The 27,467-nt window shown below is 47.7% G+C and overlaps 1 protein-coding gene across 2 annotated transcripts in view; it reads left to right on the top strand.

The window, feature by feature from the left end:
* LOC119393190 (protein ERGIC-53) overlaps positions 1 to 27,467 on the top strand; it is a 45,483-nt gene that overhangs the window by 5,010 nt on the left and 13,006 nt on the right. The window contains exons 3-9 of one of the 2 annotated variants that reach the window (XM_037660034.2): positions 182 to 279; positions 4,596 to 4,703; positions 5,426 to 5,487; positions 7,012 to 7,111; positions 11,463 to 11,586; positions 14,123 to 14,500; positions 25,635 to 25,764. In XM_037660034.2, the coding sequence (XP_037515962.1) occupies positions 182 to 279; positions 4,596 to 4,703; positions 5,426 to 5,487; positions 7,012 to 7,111; positions 11,463 to 11,586; positions 14,123 to 14,500; positions 25,635 to 25,764 (1,000 nt within the window). The remainder of the gene's footprint in view (positions 1 to 181; positions 280 to 4,595; positions 4,704 to 5,425; positions 5,488 to 7,011; positions 7,112 to 11,462; positions 11,587 to 14,122; positions 14,501 to 25,634; positions 25,765 to 27,467) is intronic. The other variant, XM_037660035.2, reaches the window with a different exon arrangement.

A 27,467-nucleotide genomic window follows, 5' to 3' on the forward strand; every position in this document is an offset into this window, starting at 1 on the left:
TAAATACATGTGACTGCTTACATTATTTCTCAGTTTTATTGCTTCACTACGTTGCAGTGCACAACCAGTCCAATCATTCTTTCCTGTTTTTGTTTTAGCGGAATTGAGAGCATGCAGTTTGCTGTCAACTGAATACATCTACTTATTTCCTTTGATCCTGAATGAATGTATCGCCTTGTAGGAGCCATCTGGAACAAGAACCCAGTGAACTTCCCTTGGTGGGAGGTGGAGCTAGTGTTCAGGGTCACTGGACAAGGTCGCTTGGGTGCTGATGGGCTGGTGAGTGCCGTAGTGAAACTTCCTTCTTATTCATAAATCCTCTGACTGTCGCAGCACATTTCTTCTGCTGATCACTAACACAGTAGTGGTAAGTAGCCCGTGTTGCAGAAATACGGTGTCGGTGTCGTCAATGGGTGGTGGTGTAGCAAAAAAATCGGCATTGTCCTTGAGTGAAAAACCTCGATGGATGCAAAGAACAAAAATCTGAGTTCAAGTCAGAATTGAACCTAGGTATTATGCATGACAGTCAAGTATTCTATCACAGAGCCTGTGCTTCGAACCACTTTGGAAAAGGCCCTATACAGTTTTTCATGCCAGGCAAGGAGACGCGTTAGATTTAATATTGTGTGGCAGAAGCATAGAATCATGCCAGGCCATCCAAACTACGTAACGAGTGGTAGGTTGAAAGCTGCCTACCCATTACAAAGGGCTGAGCTATAATCATCGGCAGCAGCTACACAGGTGCGCGTATTGCCTTACAGACACATAGTGGGTACTTCACTGCGTCACACCTTTGCAAAATGGTGTACCTGCAGTAGGTGCCCTAGAAGAGTTTACAACAGTCATGCACACAGACGTTTCTTTCCTCACGGCGTGGTTGAGGTATCCACCAAGAAGCGAAGCATGGCAAGTGAATGAGAAGGCGATGCGAACGGGACCCGAAATGCTATCACATTCCATTCTGAAATGCGAAGCTTAAGCAACCTCTAATTTTGCTCATCTTCTACACATTCCAGCAGCTTGTGATGATGACTGTGTGACATTGTGCACCTGTGAGTTAAGAAATGTATCTGCACAAAAAGAAATAGGGTAGTTTCAATTATTGGTCAAAGCCCAGGGTTAAGAAATGGTGCACATATATGAAGCCAATGTTGTCATGGAAGATTAGTTACCAATTTTACTAGCTTTACGAGGAATTTACTGTTTGAATGAACTTCTAGTTCAGTTACTTAGGTCACAGAGCACAGTGCGAGAAGAGTTGGAATAAAATTAAAATTTTTAATATACCTTACAAGGCAAAGGCACATCTTGACTTTAAATGGTCAAGTGCGTGTGGTTTATAAATAAAATGAAATACTAAGCACACACAGCTGCATAATAACCCTCTTTGGACAGACAGTATGACTAGGGTGATACAAACAGCGTGATCAGACCAAGTAGTAACATTCAATGCACAACTAGTCTACTGAAGGGTGCAGTTGAATATATACGCTCATAAATGTTTAGATAGTTATGTAATTGATTTTGTTACGAATTGTCAAGATGCATTTATGCAGTACAAAAAATGATAAGCCTGATAGAATGCCAAATACAAAAGAGAGAAATTGTTGTTTGCATCACTTGTACAGCACTTAATAGACAGGAGTGGCGAAATGAGCTTTTATTTCTCTGATACGACCTTGACAAGGTTAGAGGCAGGCTTAAAAAAGCTCTGTGCGCAAAATTGTACGGCTTGTTTTTATTCCACTTTTGCTTATTACGTATAGGACTCTGTGGTGCCAGCAGCAGTGAAATTGTCATGGTGAAAGTACTATATAGTGTATTAATTTCCTCGAAATCAGTTTCTGTGCTGACCACTGAAAATTTTCGGCAGCTGATGTGAGGCAGAAGACATTATTTAATTTATTTATTTAGTATTTAAAAGTATTTTACAGACCACAGAAAGCATTGGGTAAGGGGTAGTGGCTATGTGTACACAAATATATTATCAGTAGGGGTGTGCGAATATTTGAAATTTCGAATATTTTTTTAATAGTGTTTGCTATTCAATTCGATTCGCACTGGAATTTTACAATTCGAACTATTCGAACTTCTCAAAAACAAATACAGTCAACTTCCGATTGAAAGTGACCCCTTCAGATTTTCGATGTGCTTCACCTCATTACATTCTCTTATTGCGGCAAAGCTGCCTTTCAAGCTCCGTTACGGTCGAACTTTGCCAAGAGACTGTCAACGTCCGATTGGAAGTGGTCTCGATTTTCAATATGCTTCACCTCATCACATCCCGGTATTGCGGCAAAGCTGCCCTTCAACCTCTGCTACGGTCGCAAATGTATTAACTCAAGAAAACGCTGGTTCCAACATGGAGATGAAAGATGTGGCAGAGGTGGGGGCTCAATTAATGCTGTTTTGGACCTGAAATTTGGGCAGGAAGACCGAAAAATCGGAAGCCGAAGCTTTTTAGCATCCAAAATTTCAGATGTTCTTATATATCGATGTTTACGAGGCAGATTTGGAACTCCAGACTTGAAGGGAGCACACCCTTGTCCACCACATTAGTTGGGCTTCCACAGAAGTTGAAAGAGGAGGAGAGGCTGAGGAAATTGCATTTTTGCCTATCACGTGTAAAGTGTTGTTGGCAACACTTTGGTTGCACCAAATCATGTACATAAATAGAACTTGGCCTCTACATTGCCTCATTCTCGATAAGACAACTATGAAACACCACCCCACCAGTGCTGCATCAACCTAGCGAAAAGAAACACTTTCATGTTGCTATCTCATAAGAATATGCTTAGGAAGCCTCTTTTTTTTTTCTGCAATTTCGCTTCGAAGTATTAAAAAAAAGTTCTAGAAATATTCGAGAAATATTAGAAAAATATTCGATTCGATTCGCACTCACACTTCAATATTCGAATTCACTTCGCACCCAAAATTTTGCTATTCGCACAGCTCTAATCATCAGTACTAATAACATTAAAAACAAAAAAGAGTAATGCCCACTGTGAACTGTAGCAGAATTTTAAACAGGCAGACTGAACAAAATACAGGGGATGGTAGAGTAATGTTTCTGCTTTACAAAATAGACTGTCAGCAATTTAAAAGAAATCCACCTAAGGGTTGCACATGGTATATGAGACTGAACAGTTAAAAATAGTGGATTATTGTATAAGCAAGTGCAACAGAACACAATCAAAACAAGGCACAAACACAAAAACGCTAGGGAAAAACAAGGATACTCGATACTTTGACTTAGTCATAAAAAAAGTCACAGTTTCGCCGCAACGGCGAAGCAATGAATGCGATAGCAATAAATTGTAATGTAACGCGAAGAACGGAAAGCGGCTCGAAATTGCCAGCGCATCGCTCGAGCCCAAAGGACGCACAAAAAGAACGCACACAGGACGAGCGCGAATTATTCGTGTCACAGCTCGACACTTGAAGCGCACTGCTCAAACATAAAGCAGGACGCACGAAACGAACGAACAGGTACACACAAGACGACCGCGAACTAATTGTCACAGTTGTTACTTATTTCTGTTTGAACAGCGCGCTCCTTTCGCAAACGCGGCCGCTGCAGCGAGGGAAGCGAAGCACCCCACTGGCCGCCCCTTCTTTCCTCGAGATAAGCGCACGAAAGCAACCACGCCCTGTAGAGCGAAGAGCAACGGCGTTCGCAGGAGCGGGGCGACGATCTTTAAAGCGCGCACGTCGCGCCCTCTATGTGGCCACTAAGAGAGCATGCTGAATTACATGGTGTATATAAATAGCTCGCCGTTAGCAGGCTGAAAGACTGTGCTGTTCGTGGCCTAACGTCTAACGCGGCGGGCTGCAAAGCGAGAGGTCGCCCGTTCGATTCCGCGTGTCGGAAAGTATTTCTGGATTATTTTTCTTTGTGGCTTTTCTATATATATACATACTTATACATATACGGTGAATGACGGCGGCGGCGGGGACGGACATTTTCCAGCCGAGACTGTCCATATAATTGCTATCGCAATAAAATGTATGTGCAGAGGCCTTCGTAACTTTTAGTGGTGTAAAAAGTTATGTGCAATACACAGCCCTGTAATATAGCACTAATTGTGAATAGGACTCATGTGAAACTCATGTTTCACATGAGGTATAAAGTATAAATCAATTTATCAAATTTATCTGCTTTAGATTCTCTATCACATGCAGTTTCTAGAACTGCACTATCTGCTTTTGTGCAGTTAGGTTCATAAACTTGATGCTTAAATTTTATTATTGCCAGTTTTAGAAAAATTTTGTCAGAATTTTTGGGCTTTAAATTGAAAGTCTGCTTCCTCAGTCACTAGAATTTAAATTTCTTTCTCAAACGTGACACATTTCATATTGGTCCAGTGGTTGCTTCACAAAAGCAGTTTTGAGTCTTACCTGTATGCAAGTGGAGAAATTGACATTGGCCCCAAGATACAGCTCCCTCTTAACAGTGCATTTGCATGCTTATGCACTTCTCATGATACTGTTCTAGTGTATCATGCTTTTTTTTTCTGACCTATAACAAATGTACTAAAGGGATTCTGCAGTGTCAGTAAAGACAACTTGAGGCCTCACTTTTTTTCTTTGTACAGGCTTTCTGGTACACGAATCAGAGGCAAGCCGAGGGTCCAGTCTTCGGCAGCAGTGACAAGTGGATTGGTCTGGCCCTTTTCTTTGACTCCTTTGACAATGATGGAAAGGTTAGTGCAGATTACTACTAATATGCAGCCCGCATCTTCATGAAATCTGAGCAATGTGATCATCTACCGAGTTCATTACATTGCTATGTGGCTGTAGCATTGTGCTTTTATGCTAGGGGTCATGGGTTTGATAATCAGTTTCTATCCATGGTGAATATGTTAACAGCAAAGATAGAGGGGAAAGCTGCATTTGTACTTAAATTTCAGGCCTTTCCCGGGTAGTAAAGATTATCCGAATTCCTGTGTTCTGGCATCTTGGCTTTCTCTTTCTGTTTTGATGATAAGCAGTATCACCAACTTGCCAAGTGTACCGCAAACTATAAATCTGAGTGGTATTATTAAAAAGTGAAAAGTGCAAATAAGTTGAGATAAGTGTGGCAGTGAAGAAAATGAAATGGGTCACAATGTGCACGCATCAGCATGAAATCTAAAAAGGCTGGCTGAGAAGCCCAGCTTGGAAACCTCTGAGCATCTTTGTCATTTTTTGTCAAAATAGCAGAAAGGCAAACTGCTGTACGAGCAACCACTTATTTTCACTCATCGTCATTGCCTACCATGGGGAGGGCTAGGAACTTTATTTATTGGTCTCCTGCTTTTTCTTAACATTGCCGCGTGTCTCATTGAAGTTATGTATTATTTGGCTTCATTTTTATCTATGCTTATATGGCTGAAATTTCCATGCTTGGTCTGAAGAACAAATGTCTTTTTGTTTCCTCTGGCAGCACAACAACCCTTACATTATGGGCATGGTCAACGATGGCACTAAGACTTACGAACATGAAAGGTGAGCGATAATTTTGTCCTTTGAGTCAATGTGGATGGACCACTGTTTTAGCCCAGTTAATAATTACCTTGTCTACTTTCTGGCTTTCTGGAACCTAGAAATATAATGTAGCAGTTGTTCTGCGTCCATTTTTTTTTTTTCGTCACCGTCCACCACTGTGCACAGGGTTTACCATTCCCCTACGTGAGAAAGCGAGCTCAATCAATGTGTATAGGCCCAATCCCTCAGCTCCCCCTTGCTTGTCTATCTGCAGTAGTACACATGCATTGCATGCGGCGGTTTCTTTCTTTTTTTTTTTTTCTTAGCATGTGTATGTTTATATTCACGTCAGCAGCCTGCAAGGTCGTGCTGCACATGAAACGTTTCTGTTTGTAATGGCACCTCTGCGGAAGACTGGTAATGAATTACTGTTGTGTTGTTTACTGCCATAACAGCACTGCAAACACGAAGGGGTTGATCTCACCAGTGAAATCCTGCCGTTTCCCAAAAAGATGGCATCATAAAAGCAGATGGCAGGCATGGATTACTGCAGTGCACCGAACAAACTAAGTGAACGACTTTTGTTGCATGCATTAGCAGTGCACGGTCAGAGTTGACGTGTGCAGATGAGTATGATGCACCGAACATAACCGGAGTTGATATTCGCGTCACCACTGCACTGATCAGTCAAATTACTGGGCGATACACACCCGCACGTCTTGGTTTTGCTGGCATTGAAGCAGAAATTACTGTAGTGCTTTGAACTTCTGTCTTTTGACCACTAATAAAATACCACGCAGCTATATACAGGGTAGCGCACAGCCAACTTACACATTTCGAATGTGGAAGTCATCAGCTTAAATTAACGAAACTAACTTGGCACCATACTCAATTTAACTAAGTTTTTCCTGAAATGAATGATTAAAGAAGTGGCGATTTCTTTCTACTTCTGACACAGATGGGTCTTCTTCGGATGTGCGCACTAACACTATCATGTAAAAACATCTAGCCACCCTAGTCGCAACCCTAGTTTTATTTTACGTTAAATCCCAGATATTATTATTATACTAGTTTTATTTTGGTGAGGTTGCACGCCGCGCACATGCATGAAACAACAGACTCAACAGTCAGTAGCGCTTTTACATACCAGGCGGTGCTAGGAGCAGCAGTGGTTTATTGTCCTTGTAAATTCTCTCACGGGAACCCTGCAGTGGTTGCTTTTATTTCATGGTTTATGCAACAGATAGCACTGATCGTCTCCTCGCAACTTTCTTGTTCAGCCTGCTTGCACAATCATTGCATTTTACTTTCCACTAATTCACGCAGGTGTGGGTTAGTGGCAAATAAAATGCAGCAGTGGCTTTTGGGTGTTTCTATGTTAGAATTTTAGATTTCACAGGGCCAAAAAATCTTTCTTGATATTGCAAACTTCCCGATTTAATGAAATAATTTGAGTGCAATGATTACTTTGTCAAATTGAGTTTCAACTTTATAATGAAATCATTTTTATCTCTGCCATTCATGAATAAATGTGTATGCCTGCAGCGACGGTATGAACCAGCAGCTGGGTGGATGCCAGCGTGACTTCCGCAACAAGCCTTTCCCTGTGCGCGCCAAGATTGAGTACTACCAGAATGTCCTCACGGTAGGCTCTTGTCTATAGCTTCTTACTTGAGCGGTCTGTGGGCTGTTTCATGCAAGTTACTGAAATGGGTGTGCTTAAGGCATGCATTAAGGCCCATCAGAACAGCACCAGTATTTAGTAGGGGTGTGCGAATATTCGAAATTTCGAATATTTTTCTAATAGTGTTTGCTATTCGATTCGATTCGCACTGGAATTTTACTATTCAAACTATTCGAACTTCCCAAAAAGAAATACAGACAACGTCCGATTGAAAGTGACCCTTTCAGATTTTCTATATGCTTCACCTTTCTATATGCGGCAAAGCTGCCTTTCAAGCTCCGTTACGTTCGAACTTTGCCAAGGCACAGTCAACGTCCTATTGGAAGTGATCCCTAGATTTTCAATATGCTTCACCGCATCACATCCCGGTATTGCGGCAAAGCTGCCTTTCAAGCTCCGTTACGGTCGAACTTTGCCAAGACACAGTCAACGTCCAATTGGAAGTGGTCCCTAGAGTTTCAATATGCTTCACCTCATCACACCCCCGTATTGCGGAAAAGCTGCCTTTTAAGCTCTGTTACGGTCGAACTTTGCCAAGACGCAGTCAACGTCCGATTGGAAGTGGTCTCTATTTTCAGTATGCTTCACCTCATCACACCCCGGTATTGCGGCAAAGCTGCCCTTCAACCTCTGCTATGGTCGCAAATGTATTAACTCAAGAAAACACTAGTTCCAACATGGAGATGAAAGATGTGGCAGAGGTGGGGGCTCAATTAATGCTGTTTTGGACCTGAAATTTGGGCAGGAAGACCGAAAAATCGGAAGCCGAAGCTTTTTAGCATCCAAAATTTCAGATGTTCTTATATATCGATGTTTACGAGGCAGATTTGGAACTCCAGACTTGAAGGGAGCACACCCTTGTCCACCACATTAGTTGGGCTTCCACAGAAGTTGAAAGAGGAGGAGAGGCTGAGGAAATGGCATCTTTGCCTGTCACGTGTAAACTGTTGTCGGCAACACTTTGGTTGAACCAAATCATGTACATAAATAGAATTCGGCCTCTACATTGCCTCATTCTTTATAAGACAACTATGAAACACCACCCCGCCAGTGCTTCATCAATCTAACGAAAAGATACTTTCTTGTTGCTGTCTCATAAGAATATGCTTAGGAATCCTCTCTAACTTTTTTTTTCTGCAGTTTCACTTCGAATTATTCGAGAAATATTCGAAAAATTTTGATGCAATTTGCACTCACACTTCAATATTCGAATTCGCTTCGCACCCAAAATTTTGCTATTCGCACAGCTCTAGTATTTAGATACGCATCCCATTTTAAATTTTCTTTATATGCATGACTGACGTTTGCATGCCAGCCAAGGGAATTGCTGAATTACAGTGTAGTTCTCTGAGGCTTTAAATTTCAGTGGCTTTCGTGTCCTAACAGTTTAAGTGGCCCCTGGTTCAAACTGCACCACCACCAAGCTGCACGATTTTTATGATTCATCTTGCACTGTCAAGGTTCTTGCACTCAGGCATACTTCATGCTACAGGTTTTTACAGCAACGCTGTTCATCTCCAGCCCTCAGATGCATGTCTCACATGAGTTCCCAGGGGGGTTACCTTGGGCGGCTTACATTTGTATTGGTTCCACAGCATGTAGACAGGAATGGAGAAGGGGAAAGGCTGACGTTTGCATGCCAGCCAAGGGAATTGCTGAATTAGAGTATAGTTCTCTGAGGCTTTAAATTTCAGTGGCTTTCGTGTCCTAACAGTTTAAGTGGCCCCTGGTTCAAACTGCACCACCACCAAGCTGCACATTTTTTATGATTCATCTTGCACTGTCAAGGTTCTTGCACTCAGGCATGCCAGTGTGGCTGCAACAGTGGTTACAGCAGATGCCCGGAAGGCACGTTGACCGCAGCGGTGTTTGTGTGGTGGCACTGCGGTAGTTATGTTGTCCTACATGGCATGATATAAAACTTGGACGTGCACGTTAGAGCACTGTGAGAAATCGGAAATGACAAAATTAAATAAATGTATAAATGTATACATGCTTATGAGTGTTATGTATACAAAGTAATGTATGATGTCATAATACAGTTGCCTCTCAGTAAAGGGAATTGCTGCTTAAAGGGGCCCTGCAACACTTTTTCAGCATGGTCAGAAAACGCTGCCGATCAATAGTCGAGGCTCCCGAGAACACGCGAGCCAAACATTATAGCGCAGCACTCGGCCTGCAAAGTCAGCTAAGAAACGCTTCCTCTTCTCTCGACAAAAAATGATGCTTACAGCGTCACAGGCAGGTTCCGCGCTATTGGCTGATGTGAACATGCCGCGCTCGGTAGTTACTGTGGCCGCCGCAAGAGGCCACCACTCGCCCATGCACGCACAATCGCACTGAAAGTACGCCACGCGTTCGAAGAAAAAAAAAAAAAGAAAGTGTGCTCAAGGTCTGGAGGTGCGCGTGACGTACCTTCTTCCCCCATGCCATCCCCCTGCTTAGCTTCCAGCACTTTCGTCGGGGCGAGAGAAGAGAGAAAGCAGTTACAGCGTGCGACAAATCATCGTAACTCCACTCGTACTGGACGTATTCTGAAACTTTTTGCAGCGTCCGATTCGTGAGGCAATAAGTTCCTTTAGGGAAGCCATTCCATGACTACTTGGGAAAATGTTGCTTGGGAAAAGAGGCACTGAATAAAATTTCAAGCTTGAGGTGTGTCCTTCATTCGATTGATCAGTATGCATAAGTATTTTTGACCAAGTTTGAATGGCATCTGTCACCTGGGAGTTATTTTATTTCGAGGGCAAAGAGCGTACTAAAGCTTAAAGGGGCTTTCAGCGCCCTGCAACATGGACACTACTGTGTTGGTTCGGTGTGGTGCATACCATCCTGAGTGACAATGCACTAGCAGTGATGACGTCGACGATTCAAGTGTTTTTATCGTGGCGCCGACGCCTGGAAATGCTCTCACTCTTCATGCCTGATCTTTGTCGCGCCGCTTTGAATGATTTCATGAAATTACAAGACGCAATCCACCAAGAAAAGACAGGCGAAAGGAAAGAGCATGATTCGACGTGTGTTCGTCAGCCAGCATGTCGGGGAATTGCGTTGTTGGAAGCGCGGAAAAAGCTGAATGAGTGTGTCGTTTCATTACGCGTGAGGTACACGACGACAAGCTATCAAAGTGGAGTAGCGTATAGATAAATATCATCGCTAACAAGTAACACGCAGGTAGCGTTAATAGTGAATTTTAGTTCGTCCGTAGACTTCGTTGCGCTAGCGTAATACCGGGTTACTGCAGCCGTAACCATGAGAGGCCGGATAGGTGGGGCCATCTGGCGGCTCAGAGAACTTTGCAAGCACAGAATTGCTATTGTAGGAACCTAATGTATTCTATTTCTCCGCTGGTGTGCATTTGCTATACCGATATTTCATAGACCCCTTTGAGTATACCGGAATGCCGTGCACGCTAAAATTCTCTAATAGTATAGCTAATTGAGACACACCAGCGAGCATGGCCCAAGCATGTGTCCCTGGGCACCTCCTCGTTGCTGCTTGGAATGGCGTCCATTTTTGAATCGCTGTTTTGCAAAGCGTGGAAGCGAAAATGATTCCCGACGTCGCGAACCGCAGCGATTCCAAGTTCCAGAATGTCGTCTTCAACACTAATCGACACTTTTGATGGTGGCGACGGCGATGCTAGTGACAAGGCATGACTAAACGTGTGCGCCTAGCAGACGGAATGTTAGCTGAGCAGTTGAACCTCACGTCACTCCTTTCTGTAGCCAAGTGGTCAGCTGGGGCGCGGTCTGGAGGTGGCGCTGCCGGCGCTAGAAAATGGCGGGCTTGCTGGCCGTTTTGAATCGTACTAGATACCGGTGATCTAAATCAGTAAAACAGATAGTTATTCGTCCGTCAGTGGCATTTTGGGTCGTGAATCGCTACTAGGGAGTCGATAACTACTCGTGGATGCAAAAATCTTGACATGCGTAAATTTGATGTCAGTGCTCCTTTAATGGAACACCTGCTCTAAAAAGATTGATTTCATACTTCAATTCCGCACCCCTGTTCATCTCTCAGTAAACTGAACTCCTGTTAGACGCAACACATTTTCCTGGTCCCTTCAGGTTTCATTTAACAAGATTCTTCTGTATATGCAGCCCATAACAGCTTTACTGGTAATCCATCACTGTATGAATGTTGTGGCCCCATGAATTTTTCAGAGACAGAGAAATGGCTTTTAATGTAGGTGACTATATATGTTCAGAGGTTTCTGTATTTATTGTTCTAGTGCTCACTTGTTTTTGCTGCCATACAATTGAAATGGGTGTCACTGACTTGAGTCTGGCTCGCATGTGCTTTCCTTCAGGTATTGTTCCACAACGGCAACACCAATAATGATGGTGACTACGAGATGTGCTTCCGGGCCGAGAATGTGTTCCTGCCTCAGAACGGTTACTTCGGTGTGTCTGCAGCTACGGGTGGGCTGGCAGGTAAGTGGCAACAGCAACCTGCTTACGGCACCGACTTGGTGGTTGTGGGGTTTGTGTGAGGTCGCACATTTGACTCAGTCACTTCAGCCACATTTCAGTGAAAGAATGCCTTCAGGTAGTACGCGAGGGCTTATTAGTCAGCTGCCAGCTCGTTAAAGGATTATGTGCTACATGGCACCAGCAGGCAAAAGAAGAGTGTTCCACACTCGCCGTCATGGCTACAAGTGGCACTGACTAACACTCCCAAGTTTACATGCACAGAAATACCTGATGAAGTGGACGGGAGGACGATTGCCGCTGCTGCTCAATCGGTAGAGCATTGGACGTGTTATCCATAAGTTGCAAGTTTGGTCCCTGCCGGCAGCAAGTTGTCTTTTCAACCACTTTAATTTCTTCACATTTAGGTATATCATAATTACTAAGATACAAGTAAAAGACTACAAATAACATCCCCTATACTTTCTTTGGCTTCATTGTCTGTTGGTTTTCATTATGGTCAACAGAGGTAATAGATGTGAGGATGCCTTCTCGGCATGTTGGCTCAAGTATCCTCGGTCTCCTTTCATTTCCCTACCCCCTTGCTGGGAGCTGTGCTCCCTTATGGGCTGCACTCTCTCTCGCTTGCCTGCCCCTCCACCCTCCTTGTCTCAACCTTCCCTAACCTCTCCTTCCACACCTAATAAGTAGTGCCCTGCACTCTTACCTTCCCCTTCCGGCTGGTGCAGACTAAGACTGAGCAAGCATGAGCTGTGCAGGAACATGGCTCAGGTCATTAAGTTGACTGTGTTTAGTTGAAACCTTGTTTCACAGAAATTTTTGCCCCCCCCCTCCCCCCCGTTGTGCAACATGAACTACAGTCAAATCCCACTACAACGAAATTGACGGGACGCGCAAAAAAGTTCGTTGCAGCGAAATTTCATCTATATAATACTACAAAAGTTAGGAAGATCTGATGATTATGACTCATTTTTTGGTCCCGGCAAGCGCGTGCATTGTCTTTTGCATTGAATTCTCGCTAACTCGGACGTACTTGGCCACACACCGTGTGAATGTATTTTCTCGTGTCTAACACGCACGAAATATACAGAAAATTTAGCGCTAAACTCTGGTTGCGGGTTATAAGTGAATTTCGGTGCGCAAGTTGGCTTCACGGCAGTGCATGGAAGGCTGCTTTGTGTCAATACGCGAGATATACACATGGGTTATACACCAGGGCTGGGCAGTATCGCGATACAAGAGTATCACGATAGTATTTTAGAGATACTTTTGAGTTTCTGTATTTCTGTATCGAGATGCATTTGAAAAATGTATTTGTATCTCAGTAGTAAAATACTTTTACGATGTATCATCTGTATCGCGATACTATGCAGGACACGGATATCTCGTTACATTTTTTTCGTCGGAAATGAGTTGAGGCGTGTTTCCAAGGGGGGAATGGCGGTTTTTTGATTGTTTTTGTGCCAAGACAAGCAAAGGCGCGCCGCCGGTCACCGACAGACAGGGCGGCGATGGTTTCTCCGCATGTACAGAATGGCTCATGTGGTAAAGCGCACGATGCCACAGGCGGCAGAATCGCGGAGACACTGCTGTGTGTCTGCCAAAAACAGGTTGACAGTCACATGTGTTACAATGAATCACAAGCCATCCGTCACGTGCATTTTTTACATGGTTGGTAGTGTGTGTCATCGTCTCTCCCTTTAGTCGTTGTCCTGTTTGCGCAATTCAACACTTTTGCCAGATGCAACTTGAATTCATGGCGCTCGTTTCAGATGTACAGTAGGTTCTCGATAATTCATACTCCTGGGGACCCGGGATTTTGTTTATCAAAAGTTCTCATTAATATGACATAGGTCAAAATACCAACCTGTAACTTGCATGCATTTTTATTTATTGTTTCTCAGGGCCGTAGTAACATTATAATACAGCTCTAAATGATTGTCAGTACAGTTCTTTACTGTGGCGCGATCTTGTACGCGTTCCTAAAACGGACGGAGGCGGTCCGTCCGTTTGAGTCGCACGCGATTGGTCAAGTAAGCCGCGACGTTAATTGTCACGTGAGCCGTGGCGTCACATGTCTGCTTTCGGGCGGAGGCGAAAGAACGGTCGGAGAGACCATCTGAAACTAACGAAACGGATGGATTAAAATGGCTGCCAGACAGCTTGGATTGAAACGCAGGCTTCCATTTTGCTCATTGGCTGTTTGCTTCCCCTCGTTCTTGCGAACCAGTTTGTGACGTACAGCACGAACAGTCTCCGTTCGTTTTAGGAACGTGTACAAGATCACGCCACCGATGTGCTTCATGCACCGATAGTACCAACATAGGTCTCAGCTCTTCCACAATAGTAAAGGACAAGATTGCATTGCATTGTTGCTACGCAAGCCTTTTTATGATTGTGAGTTTGGCAGGACCTGCTTTACATATGACTATAGTGAGGCATTTAACAGAAAATCTCGATTTGTTGTTCAGGCAAAGATTAGGACTAAAAAATGGTCGCCTTCTCACTGACTCCTTGCGGCCTTATCTTTTGCTCACAGATGACCACGATGCCCTGAAGTTCCTGACGACAAGCCTGCTCCCAGAGGGCCAGCAGCCCGTGGCTACGCAGACCATTGCCGACTCTGAAAAGGAGAAGTTCTCGCGCGAGTACGAGCAGTACAAGGACAAGCTGGAGCGCCAGAAGGAGGAGTACCGCAAGCAGCATCCTGAGGAGGCTGCCAAACACGACATGGAGCATGGCGCCGGTGCCGAACAGCCTTATGACTCGCCACAGCAGCGCGAACTGCGCCAAATCTTCGAAGGCCAGGCGCACATGTTCGAGGGCCTCAAGGCCATGCACCGCAAGTTGGACGAAATGCTTGGCCGCCAGGAGCGCACCCTGTCTTTGGTGTCTGGCATTCAGCAGAGTGGGGCAGGCAAGTCACCTTCCTTTAAGGCGTATAGCACTTTAAGGCCCACCTTGTCATCCGTAGATCTCGTGTGGTGTGATCACGTGCACAATCTAGTGCTCAATACAGCCCTAAAACAAGGCTAGAAATGCTCAAAACAGGGTTAAAATGAACAAACAAGGTCTAAAATAATATAATTAACCAAAATAACCAAGAAGTAAAAGCAATAATTAACTTAAAATTATTAATAACGCTTCAGAAACATGCGGCTGACACCCGCGCCATGCAAGAGAGGGTGCCACCGCCTCGCCAAGCACGCTATTGCTCCTCCTACCGGCACTTCTCCAGCGCTCCGTCGTTACATCTGAAGGGGGAAGCAACCTGATGGAGATCTCTGCAGACGACGCGTATCTCAACCGCCGTAACAAGCAGGAAGTCGATAAATTGCAGCAAAAAGTAGTGCGCATGTCGCACACAGAGTTTGCGAATCTCCCTAACAAGATTCAACTCAAGCTGGGGAAATGCTAACCTTAACCATTGGCGTCCTCGTCGGTTCGGTAAACAGAGCAGTGGGAACTGTACGAATGGGAATTGCTGGGTGCCTGTGCTATGCACTTCCTCAGGTTCCACAGCATTGGAGCTGCATTTAGCACAGTATTGAGACCTAGTACACCAATCGTGGCAAAAGTGTTTTTTTTTTTTTTTTTCTTTCTCATTTGCTGCCCTTGGCTCAGAAGCTGTGGTGGCCAACGACTAAGTGGCCACTGTGGAGTCATTTGGATGGGGGCGAAATGCAAAAATGCTCATTTTGATCTGATTTCTCACTCGTTCACGTAGCTGCAGTGCATAATTGTGTTCAGTTACATGTGGTTTGGTGAAATGACTCAGATGATGGTGTATGAGGGAACAGATGAGACAATGTGTTGCTTTGAGAAAACATCACATTCGTTCGCCTGTTTACCTGTCCCATAATCAGCACTGCTTGACCATGTAGAACATACTGAACTGATGACACGTGCTAGCGCAGTTAGTGCTTCTTTGAGCTGCTTTTTTTTCCAAGTCAGTGTTGGCTCGTGCTGTACTGTGCACAAAAGTAATGAATCCTTAGTGTCCAAAGTGATGTGTCCTCACAGTCGGCCCAGCTGGGTTGGGCTGGCTGTAATGGTTGTTAAGACCTCGCGTCTGTTCATTCTGTAAAACGTGAGGGACTGATAAAGGAAGGTGGACGACCATGCACCGATGTTCTTCAATCACACCAGTTGCGAAACTCCATTCTGAAACTTGGAGATACCCATGGATGAACTTGTGGAGGATAGTGAACAGACGTGCCACCTGAGAGTGATGTCGGAAAACGTGTAATGCATCGCTGCAGTCTTCGCTGTCATTGCTCAAGTTACCACAGCAAGAATTAGGCAAAGTTCTTTCAAGAAAGGTTGAAGAGTTCGGTGACCGCAATATCATTTGCACAAAGTAAACTGCAAAAATAAACCAACCGCTTACTTCTTCAGGCATGCATTCTTCTTCATCACAAAATGCCATTTACAGTTAAACCTGGATATAATGAATTGACAAATTCCCGAAAAAATTCGTTACTAACAGGTTTTTGTTATGTGCAGTTTCAGCACGAAAATTCAGAAAAGAAACGCACAAATGCAACAAAAAGGGAACTGAAGGCAGAGCTAACCTAAAACATTTATTTAGCGGCGAAAAACTGCTTTATTTTGCTCTATTGCTTGTTTGTGAGGGATGACAACATTGAACGTTCGTAGGACATCAACGCTGCTCCGTCATCGTCTAGCCGTGGCCTCCGAGATTGATTCCGGCAACGCGCCGTCACGTTGCCGGAGCCAATCTTGGAGGCCACGGCCTCGCGAAGCCGTGGCACAAGACGGCAAAGCGTGCAACGAGTCAACCTCCGAAGATCCGTCGTCACCGTGGTCGCGAACAGTTTTCACCGGCGCCTAATCTGACACTTCCTCCGTAGTAGCAACACAGTTGTCTGCATTAACAAAAAACATCAGCATAGCTGAGCATCGTCAGGTGCTGCTTCGGGCGCGCAGTGAGACCATGCATGCGTACACAGCGTCGAAAACGAAGAGCGAACTCCATGTGCGGCGCGAACACAAAGCGTAACGACATGGAGCAAGCAATAGGCTTTCGCGCTGCCAACGCAAGTCTTTTTCTTAAGAAAGCCGATGTGGTTAGCGTGGGGGCACGCCTGCCATGCGCGCCGCCGCCGCCGCTTTGCTCTCCCTCATCGGTGGGGCAACCGCAGAGGATGCATGCTGCTCCTGCTCATGCCAAAATGACAAAATTCTGGGCAAAATCCCTAGGATGTCGGCAGCAAAAATTCGTTATATCAAGGGTGTCTCCCGCTGCAACTTTGTTACATAGAGGTCACAAATACCGTAATTACTCGAATCTAGGCCGACCCCGATTCTAAGCCGATCCCCTAAAGTCCGAAGCCCCCCCAAAAAAAAACTTACCTTGAATGTAGGCCGGGTAAAATTCACAAAGAGAAAAACATTTACAGTCGATGACCGATAATTCGGACTCCACGGGGAACGTAAATAAGTCCAAATTATCGAATGTCCGAAAAAACGAATGCGTCAGCAAAAAAACTTTTACTGACACGAGTACCTCCCGTCTCGACCAACTAGGTATGCACAACGACATCGATGAAGTGATCGAGGCCCAGACCACAGCCCAAGTGGTCCGCCTCTCCTCCTCCAAGGCAGGCCGTCGATTACTAAACGAAGCCGGCATGTCCTCACACCCCTACCTTGAACGTGCAGTAACCCTCCCGAGAGATGTCCGAGAAACCTACATGGTAACCCCATTCCCGCGAAACGTCCACCCACACCACAATAAAGGCAGACGCCTGGCCCGCGCTCGCGCTATCCTCGACCGTACCGCCGCGAATTGCGGCTCTACCGTATTCGTCGATGCGGCGCATACGGCAACTCCTCCACCTTTGCACTCGCAGTAGTAGATGGCGATGGAGCCCTACGCTCAGCCGCCTCGGTTAGGCTAGCAACGAGCGCCATAGCCGAGCGGGTCGCCATAGCTTTAGCGATGACCGACCCCTCGCACACTAGCGTCTTCACTGACTCGCGCCGCCATTCGGGCTTACGAAACCGGCAACATCGCGCGTGAAGCAGCCCACATCTTACAAACACGAAAGCACACGGGTTCGCACTGCCTCTCTTGGTTCCCTGCCCACATGGGCAAAGATGTCCATTCCCAACAACCCAACCTCAACGAAACGGCTCATGACCGAGCGCGAGAACTCACCCGCCGCGACGATCAATCAGCCACCGAAGAGCTGGGCCCAGACATGCAGTTTAACGAACCCTTACTAACCTTCCACGAAATCACCTCTCACTACCGCAACAACAGATGCCAATACCCATTACCACACACAAAGCTCGAACGTGCGCAAGCGGTAGCCTTTCGCATGCTACAAACAAGATCGTACCTATCACGGGGCCGACTGAGCCATTACAACACAGAAATCACTCCCCAATGCCCAGATTGCAGAGAACTCTATTGTTCACTCTCGCACATGCTATGGCAATGTCCCGCGTTACCTCAGGGACCTCTCACCAGTGAGTCCGACTGGGAAGAGGCACTCAGGAGCTCCGAGCTCCACCAACAACTTAAGGCAGTCCAGAGGGCCCAAGAACTGGCGGAACGCCATCACGTTCCCGCCCCGACTCGGGCGTCGCCTACGGTAGCGGCTGCTAGGGTGTCCCCCCTGGATCCTCCTGTAAAATAAAATATGTGGCACAAAAACCAGCCAACGCGGACTTACAAGCTCAAACAGACGTTTATTAGCGTCCGCATGAGCCCAGAACGTCAAGATGGCTCCTTCGTTCCTGGTAGAACGCGCTCACGCACCCGCTAGCCCAAAACTCGTCTTCGTCTTCTTGAAGGCTGAACGCGGGAAATTCAACACATTCCCGGCCGCGCAATGGTGTCGCGTCTTTATGGTCAGGCGCTTTCGGTGTTGTATTCTCCAAAAGTCCTCTGTACGCGTTCATGCTTCCGTTTCTTCGATATGGCCTTGAGGTGTATTCGTCAGCCTTCTACCTTTCGAGCTAATCCTTCACATGCCGAAGCTTCTCTCGCCATTTGGCGTGGAGACTGAGGACGTCCTCTCCTGCCAGCTCGCGGATGTAGGCGAGCAGGTCCATAGGGCTCTCAGCACATGCTGCTTCGACGGTTTCAGCAGCAGACTCCTGTTGCCAAAACGGTCCAGCGATGTCCTCACGTTCAGGTTTTATTTGCTGGGAAGGCAGTTCTGTATTCTTGGGTCCGATTCTTGCAGCACTTGATGAGGTTGCGTCTTCTCGTGTGAGCAGTGAGGGACGCTCTTGAACTTGCTGGATGGCAGCACAGTCTTGCATGCGCAACCAATCATGTGTTCTTCCTGCCTGAGACAACTCCTTTAGACGATTCTCCAGGCTACCCATTTCTGTCTCTCTTCTCATCGTCTGCTGGTGCTCCATGACATGTCCTGGCTGTCTTTTTTGTTTCTCCAACTCAATCTCGCATTGTTCCATGCCCAACTGCTGCATCTTGAGCAGCACAGGGAAAACCAGCGTGAGCTTCTCCTCCGACACACGCAGCCGCTTGCGCACCTCGTCCAACTCCTGGGTCAACTTCCGATTTTGGACTCGTACTCCTTGGTCATGTGTGCCTGAGCAGCTTCTCTCACGACTTTCTCCAGATTATCTTCACAGTTCTCATGAAAAGTTCGCCCCTCAAAAAGCAGGCGTTGAAACTCCTTCAGCATGATTGCATGGTCCGTGTGCTCCCGCTCACGAGCAGTCTGTTCCTCGCGCAACTTCAATCGCCGCTTGGCCATATTGGTATCCATCGATGTGGTCTCCTCGATCAAGCGTCTCTGAACTTGAACTTGTGCATCATTGTTCTCCTGGATGCTTCGCTTGTGGATAGCATAGAATGCAGGCTCCAGCCTCTGACTTTTGCGTGCTCGAACACGCTCTTCGATTCGGGTCTCATATCGCTGGTGTCTTCCTTTTTCCCTGCCATTGATTTTGCGGCATTCTTCTGCAGTGTCGAGTTGGGTGGTCATGTCCATTAGTCGGGTGTGAAAAGTCTTTGATGATTTGGGATCCGTGCTGCCTTGTGAGGTCCACCCACGCTTTTTCACGGTAGTCAGCGTTTTTTCGTTTCCTGGTCTGGAAACTTCTCCGGTCATTTTGACGTCTTTCCGCTGCATTCGCCTTAGCTTATCTGGGTCGCACATAGTGGTTGCATGACGACCTTTGCAGCCCGAGCATGTGACTCTACGCCTGCAATCTCTTGCTCGGTGACCTTTGCATGTGCATCGAAAGCACCGCATGTCGGCAGAAAGAAGTTTCTTCTTCTCTGGCAGCGATAAGTCCATGCTACATGACTCTGTCAAATGCTGCGTCGATTTACAGAAATTGCAGCTCGAGTTCATTGCAGTTATAGAAACTTGACAGTGAAGTACTGATGACGTTGGGACTGCACTGTGAAAGTGAGGACTCTCGTTGCCTTTAGGATGAGTCGCCTCATCGTATCCTTTCTCTTCTGCAAAGTCACTCCTTTCGAGGCTCTCCACTTCAATAGAGACAAATTGAAAAAGACGCTCTAGTTCCGTGTCATGCTGAACGTTGTTGGAGCTTTCATGTTGTGTCGCGCAGGATCGATGATATGCCACGACGATGTCACGTGGCAATGCCCTCAGCAGAATGTCACACAGCATCGATGAAAAGGACGACTTGCTGATGCCATGCGCCTCCAGTACCCGCGTGTTAATCAGCACATGGTCATATAACTTGCGGAGTTTGGCCACTTCGTTGGAAGAATGCACAGGAGTAAGCCTTCGAAGTCTTGAGAAATACCGTAAAAACCCGCATATAGCTCGGACCCGCATATAGTCCGGGGTGTAATTCGGGGATAGCAAACGTGAGAAAAAAAGTTTTCACCCGAATATAGTCCGAGGAAAATGGAAAAAATGCATTTATTGACATTTCATTCATCGTCGTCGTCGGACGCACTCTCTTCCGAAGCTCCCTTGTCGGAAATGTTCTCCCACAGCACATCATCCTCAGTGCCATCAAGCGCGTTGGAGATGGAGCACTTTTTGAAGGCGCGGCAAACGAGCGCCTCTGGAATGCAGGCCCAAGCCTCGACTATCCACGAGCAGAGCATCGCTGGCGAGGCCCATTTCAGCCGTCCGGCAGGGGTCACTTCTGGTTCTCCGGACCTCATCCACTCCACGTACAGGCGCTTGACATGGTCCTTAAATGGCTTATTAAGGCACACATCAAGCGGCTGCAGCTGTGATGTCATCCCTCCCGGGATGACGACGAACTCGGTGCGGGAGTCGCGCAGCAGTCGCTTTACGGAGTCGGCCAGGTGACACCGAAACGCGTCGAGCACAAGCATCGAAGGGAGCCCCAGCAGTGCTCCGGGCCGTCGACACCACACGGACTTTATCCAGTCAAGGACTAACGATTCGTCCATCCACCCCTTGTCCTGGCAGCGGACGACGACATTTTTTCGGGAACTTCTCCCCCTTCGGCAGCGTCTTTCGTTTGAACACCACGTAGGGTGGCAGCTTGCGACCGTCAGCCGTGCAGGATAACATTACAGTCACCCGCGTTTTTTCGTTTCCAGTCGACCGCACGATAACTTGTCTGGAGCCTTTTTGATGCACCGTCAGCGCCGAGGGCATATCCAGGTAGACCGGCGTCTGATCCGCGTTGCCGATCTGGCCCAGCTGAAAGGGGACTGCCTTTCGCAACGCAATTATGTACCTTTGAAAGCCACGAGGTGCTCTTCGTAGCTCTCTGGTAGCTTCTGGGAGATCGACGTACGCCGACGTAGGGAGAACCCAGCGCGGCGCATGAAGCGAGACACCCAATGCTTGCTCGCTTTGAAATCCTCCGGCTGAATGCCTTTGTCTCGAGCGATCTCCCTTGCCTTCGCTTGTAGCAGCTCGATGTTGACAGCGAGATGTGCAGCTCGCTGCTCCCGCACAAAGTCTGTGAGTTCTCGTTCCACGTCAGGAAATGCCTCCATTTTTTGGTCCGCGGAAACTTTTTCGCTGGCCGCTGCATGCAAAGAGGGCTTCCTTCTGCTTCCGCCAACCGCGAATGCTCCGCTCGTTGACTCCGAACTGCCGCTCCGCGGCACAGTTGCCGATGGTTTCGGCAGCAGCGATAACTTTTCTTTTAAAAGCAGCAGAGTACTGCCTGCGCGGTCCTGACATGGCGTAAAATCACAGGAGCAAAATCGAGGCCGTCGTTATGGGCACCAAGTTGAAGCAAAGGCCACTGACCAACTGACCAGTTAAGACTAACGCCGCTAACACTACCTAGCGCAGAAGCGCGCAGACAGCTGATGATGATGATAGCACCGCGCTATACCGAAACTGAATTTGGGCCGAAAATTCTTGGGACCCGCATATAGTACGGGGCCGAAATTTCGCACCCTAAAATCTAGAAAAAAACCCCGGGCTATACGCGGGTTTTTACGTACTCCTGCTCCAAGCGCTTTTTGTCGCCGAAACGTCTTTTCAGGATGTCTAACGCGTCTTCGTAGCATGCTTCGGTGGTAGGAAGCCCCGCTATAGCTGCCGCTGCGTCTCCTTTCAAGAACAGCCTCAGGTAGTTAAATTTGTCGCTAGTTGAAAGATTGCCGTTCTGGTTGATGACCTGATCGAATTGCTCCCAGAACTCGTTCCACTTGCACAAGTCACCAGCGAACGGATTAATTGTCAGCTTCGGTAACTTGGCTCCTGGCCTATCAGCAGGTCCAATAGCCGCCGGCACGTCGCGAACTTCGATGGGCGCCGACACTGCAGATGTCTCGCTATGCTGGCAGCGTTTGCTCTGGAGCTCGGCTAAGATGCGGGTCGCGTTGTCCTCATATTCAATTACAGTAGCGTACTCCGCCTCGAGTGTCTCGTCACTTATGTGGCTCTCCATCTCATCATTAATCTTCTTCAGCTCCTCGTTATTGCTCTTCAGCCTCTCATAAATCGAGTCGATTTGTTGTAATGTCGCGTCATCACGCTCAAGTAAGGCACTTGCCTCTTGTATCAGCTTGGTGTTCTGGGCCCTTCGCGTGGTCCTCTTCGTCTTGAGCCTGTCCATAGCGATCAGCTGATCTGTTGGCCTCCGTAGTTCGCGGCTGTTGTTCCAGTCGGTAGCCACCAGCGATGTCCCTTGACGGTAGCTCCCGGCTGTGGCCTCCCGGGTTTAACGGCACCAAATGTAAAATATGTGGCACAAAAACCAGCCGACGCGGACTTACAAGCTCAAACAGACGTTTATTAGTGTCCGCATGAGCCCAGAACGTCAAGATGGCTCCTTCGTTCCTGGTAGAACGCGCTCACGCGCCCGCTAGCCCAAAACTCGTCGTCGTCTTCTTGAAGGCTGAACGCGGGAAATTCAACACCCCGGCGGCCTAAACTCCTCAGGACCGATGAATAAAGTTCTTGACTGACTGACTGACACTTCAGGGTCCTGGTGGCCGAAAAAAGTTGTCAGTGCGTTGCTGCCCGCACTTCCGCTTACGTGCAGCCAAGTCCGCCTGTATCTCTGCCAGTGTCATGTGATCGCTATACGATGACGAGCTGGTTTTGTTCGTGAAGGCAACGCGTCTGTGCGGCGCACTTGGCGGTCGCACAAAGAGGCAGCATGAAGGGCGGCGCGGCGCGTTTGGGTTCTCGCCTATCAAATGCGTGCGCTACGCATGCAACTGCCCCAGGCCACATGCACTATCGAGCAGTTGACTGAAGATGCTTATCGTAAGGCTTGTCAGCGATTGAGCCGCACTGGCGCGTTTGCCACCTGCCGCCATCATGCCTCCGTGCATTTCCACTGCTTATCCGCAAAGACATCGCCGCACGGCACCGTGATAGCGGCCCCTTTGAATTTCCGGTCCGCTTCACCCCATAACACTTCAGCATCGCAACAAAACTGACTTTCGGACTCTGCTACTTTCGTAAACAGGTCGACTCGCGAAAGCACTGGTTCGAACCTACGAGATGATCACGCGACAGAGGTGGGGGCTTCAATTATTGCCTTTCGGACCTGCAATTTGGACAGAAAGTCCGAAAAATCGGGACGCCGAAAAGTTCTAGCGTCCAAAATTTCCGACGTTCTTGACCATTGACGTCTATGGGGCTGGTGACGGTGCCGCGAAAGCGTCCGAATTTTCGAGCATGTCCGGAAAATCGGGCGTCTGAAAAATCGGCATTGACTGTATCTGCCATGTTTCGTTGTCGTCGGCGCGGCCTTCGGCGCTGGCTGTGAGGGCACCGTTGGCGCCATTTAACTCAGATCGTTTGAGACAGCAGAGCGTAAAATAACGCAAGTCCCAAGATAAAAATGAATGCGCGCGCAGAACGCTCTACCGCAGACGCATTCGACAGAATGGCGGCGATAGCAGCGCAGCGCGTGGATACAGGAACCGGAATATATAGGATGTTCGCAATGTCGATACGATTTCCCATAGTTGACCAGTGCCTCCAAGATCGGCATTTCCAATTAGAAATCTCTGAGGCATAACGTAGCGATCAAATAAAGCCTCATAGATCACCAATTATCTTTCGTTTTGATCTGTGAGGCCATACTTTGTATGGTATGGGTGCCGGAGGAGATAATGGCTTGCGACTCGGCGTGCGCGACTGTCTCGGACAGGGTCCGGATTATCGAATGTAGATCTCGCAGCTGTCCGAAATATCGGTCTTCTTTACACATTACTTCTATGGGATCAACGGCGGTGCCGCACGACTGTCCGAATCACCGAGCATGTCCGAATTATCGGTGTCCGATTTATCGGTCGGCGACTGTATTGTGTAGCACAGCATCACAGTCACACACTGCTTTTCATAGCCCGCAGAGCGCACCTTCACTTCCTTGGCCCCTTTTTCTGAGACTGTGTACGCCACCGGCATATCAAAATACACCGACGTTTGGTCCGCGTTGCCGATTTGGCCTAGCAGATACGCTCTCGCTTCTCTCTTCCGAAACACGAAACGCTGGAACTCCAGCAACTTCTCTTCATAGTCAGCCGGTAACTTTTGGGTGATTGAGGTGCGACGACGGAGGCTGAAGCCAAAGTGCTTCATGAATTTCTGCAGCCAGCCTCGGCTGGCTTTGAAGTCTGCCGCCGAAACACCTTGCTCCCTTGAAAGTGCCCTCGCCGTCACCTGGAGCACTTCCGTTGTCACTGGAAGGGCAGCTGCTCGCTGCGTCCGAACGAAGTCGGCCAATGCCGTCTCCATTTCAGGGTGACGGCCTTTCCGGGGACCGGTAAAAGCCATCCTCGTTGCGGCGCACGCGAAGAGCTTCTCCCGTTGGCCCCTCCAGCGACGAACATTCATTTCGTCCACTCCAAAGTCCCACCCGGCTTGAACGTTGGAGGACGACTCCGCGGCTAGCACAACTTTCCTGTTATACACCGCACTATAATGACTATGCTCGTTTGGCGCCATTGAGCTACGCCACACACAGCCCACTCGAAGCAAGACTCGAACTGACGAACGGCTCGCCTCAACACTCGCCACAAAGATAAAAATGGCGGCCTCGCGTGCGTACTTAAGCCAGGTGTTGTCTCGGCTACTAACGGCTACAGTACTGTCTAGGTGGCGCTAGTTTTGCAACACTTTTCTCTATGAAAAATGGCGCGTTTTTCAAAATCCTCGAATCTAAGCCGACCCTGGAGTTTGATACAAAGAAATTCCGAAAAAACTATCCTCCTAGATTCGAATAAATACGGTACATGTGCTTCTATGAAGTAACGGCGGAGAATAGAAAAACATTGAATATCGAGGACTTCATTGTGTGGCGTTATAGGCAGGTTTAACTGTTTTGGTGCCTGGTCGTGGCACACTCGGCAGACCTTTGCGATCGATTTTGGCCATAGGTGTGTCCGGATTTTTATACATGAAGCCTATGGGCAGTTTCACAACTCGTATGGTTGAAAAACTCTGAGCATGCCCTTGATTTGCCTTTTGTCATGTGATGTAGCTTCTCGTTTTGCAGTAACAAGTAGTCTGGAGTAGAGCACTGCACGGGCTCGGGCCTACCCGGAAACCCGGGCCGGGTAAAGTAGTTTTTAGTACACTCAAACGTTTCTGTTGTGTACCCAGCAGGTGCAGTGCAGCCTCAGCAGCCTGGTGGTGCTCCCCCTGTGCAAGTCCAAAGTGTGATGCAGAGGCACGAGGTGGATTCTCTGCTCAACAGCCAGCGGGAGCTGCTTCTCTCTGTGCAACAGATCAAGTAGGTGACATCATCTTGTGGCATAGTGTACTGCATTACGTCCTCACTGGATGGCTTGTCAAAATGCTAGGTCACTGTCAGGTTCAAGCACACGCATGTTCTCGCATTTAATATACAGTCGAACACGGATATATCGAACCCACATATATCGAATTTTCGGCTATATCGAACTCGTAAATTATCCCCTTGAAAATCCTTTGTAAAAGTATAGAAATTCGCACGTTTATATCGAACGGTATTTTTACCCACCATCGGATATATCGAACGGCGCGCAAGCTGGAAGTTGCGCTGCGGCACTCGCTGCTACCCGCAACCTTCGCAGCACCGCGCCACCACTGACACCCGAAACGCTCGCAAAACGTGAGGGCGAGAGGGCTAAGACTGTACTCCTGTTGGGCACCTTCTCCAACTTGCAGAACGGCTTTTCTTCTTCTTCTTTTTTTCTCTCTTATGCTTTCTCTGCGTTACCGTCGGCTTGGAGAGCAGGAACGAAGGAGCCGGTGGCCTCCTCCTTTCGCCTTTTCTTTCTTTCTTTTTTGTTGCTGTTTTGTGAGTTTTGATCAGCCAACCACAGCCCGCGCCTTTCGTAATTGTTCAACCAACCACAGCTCGCGCCTTTCGTACATCGCTGCTGCCCTCGCAGGTAGCCGGGTTGGCGGGTAGCCTGGATAGCCATCGCCGCCATTGCGACTGATCGCGAGCGCTTTGTTGGCGGAGTCCACTTCCTTGAGTTTTCGCATACCACCGCATTCCTCTTTTGCGTGCGCGCTGTGCGTGCTGTGCAGAGGCGCTGCAGACTGCTTGAATTTTCGACTTCTCGTATAGCAATGGCTAGCGTCAAGAAGCACAAGAACCTTGACTTTGCGACGCAGTTGAAAGCCATACAGCGTGTTGAGGCGGGCGAAAAAAGTTCGACGGTGGCGGACGACATCGGGATACCACGGAGAACTATGAACACCTTGTTGAAGAACAAGGCGGATATCAAGGTAAAGGCGGCGGAGCATCGAACGTCGGGAGCCTGTCGTGTGTGCGCTCCTGCCCACGGGAAAGTAGAAAAGGCACTCTATGCCTGGTTCCCTCTTCCCAGCTGCCGTTCCACCCGAAGTGTCTGCGGACCATTTCATGGAAGCGGACTGCAATGTTCAGGCTGTTGCGAGCCTCGCTGACGAGGACATTGTAGCTGCGGTCGCAGGGACCCAGGATGCCCACGCCGACAGCTCAAGTGACGAGGAAGATCGTCCGGACGAGGCGGCGGCTACACGCACATACTCCGCCGCTGAAGTGGCGGCAGCGTTCGGCTTGATTCGCCGTTGTTGCGGCGACATGGAGGGAACCGGGCTGTCACATCTGGACAGCCTCGATAAGGTCGAGGCCAGCATCTTCAACTCCATTTCGAAGACGAAGATGCAGGCCAAGATAAGCTATTTTTTTTTATGCAAATAAAACGTTCTGTTGCATCGTGTGTGCGCAATTAGTTGTCAATTCTTGAATGCACCGATTGTAGGTGATCGTCTGCCACTGGTGAAGCCTCGGGGCCTGTATTTTTTTATATCGAATTTTTCATATATCGAACTAATTCACGATCCCCTTCGAGTTCGATATATCTGTGTTCGACTGTAGAAATGCGTCATTATCTTTAGAGCTTACATTTTTTAAAGAGCACACAGGCAGCATACCTTTCCAGCAATTTCAGTTTACACTAC

This window comes from Rhipicephalus sanguineus, chromosome 5 (assembly GCF_013339695.2).
Source record: "Rhipicephalus sanguineus isolate Rsan-2018 chromosome 5, BIME_Rsan_1.4, whole genome shotgun sequence".
Classification (NCBI taxonomy): domain Eukaryota; kingdom Metazoa; phylum Arthropoda; class Arachnida; order Ixodida; family Ixodidae; genus Rhipicephalus; species Rhipicephalus sanguineus.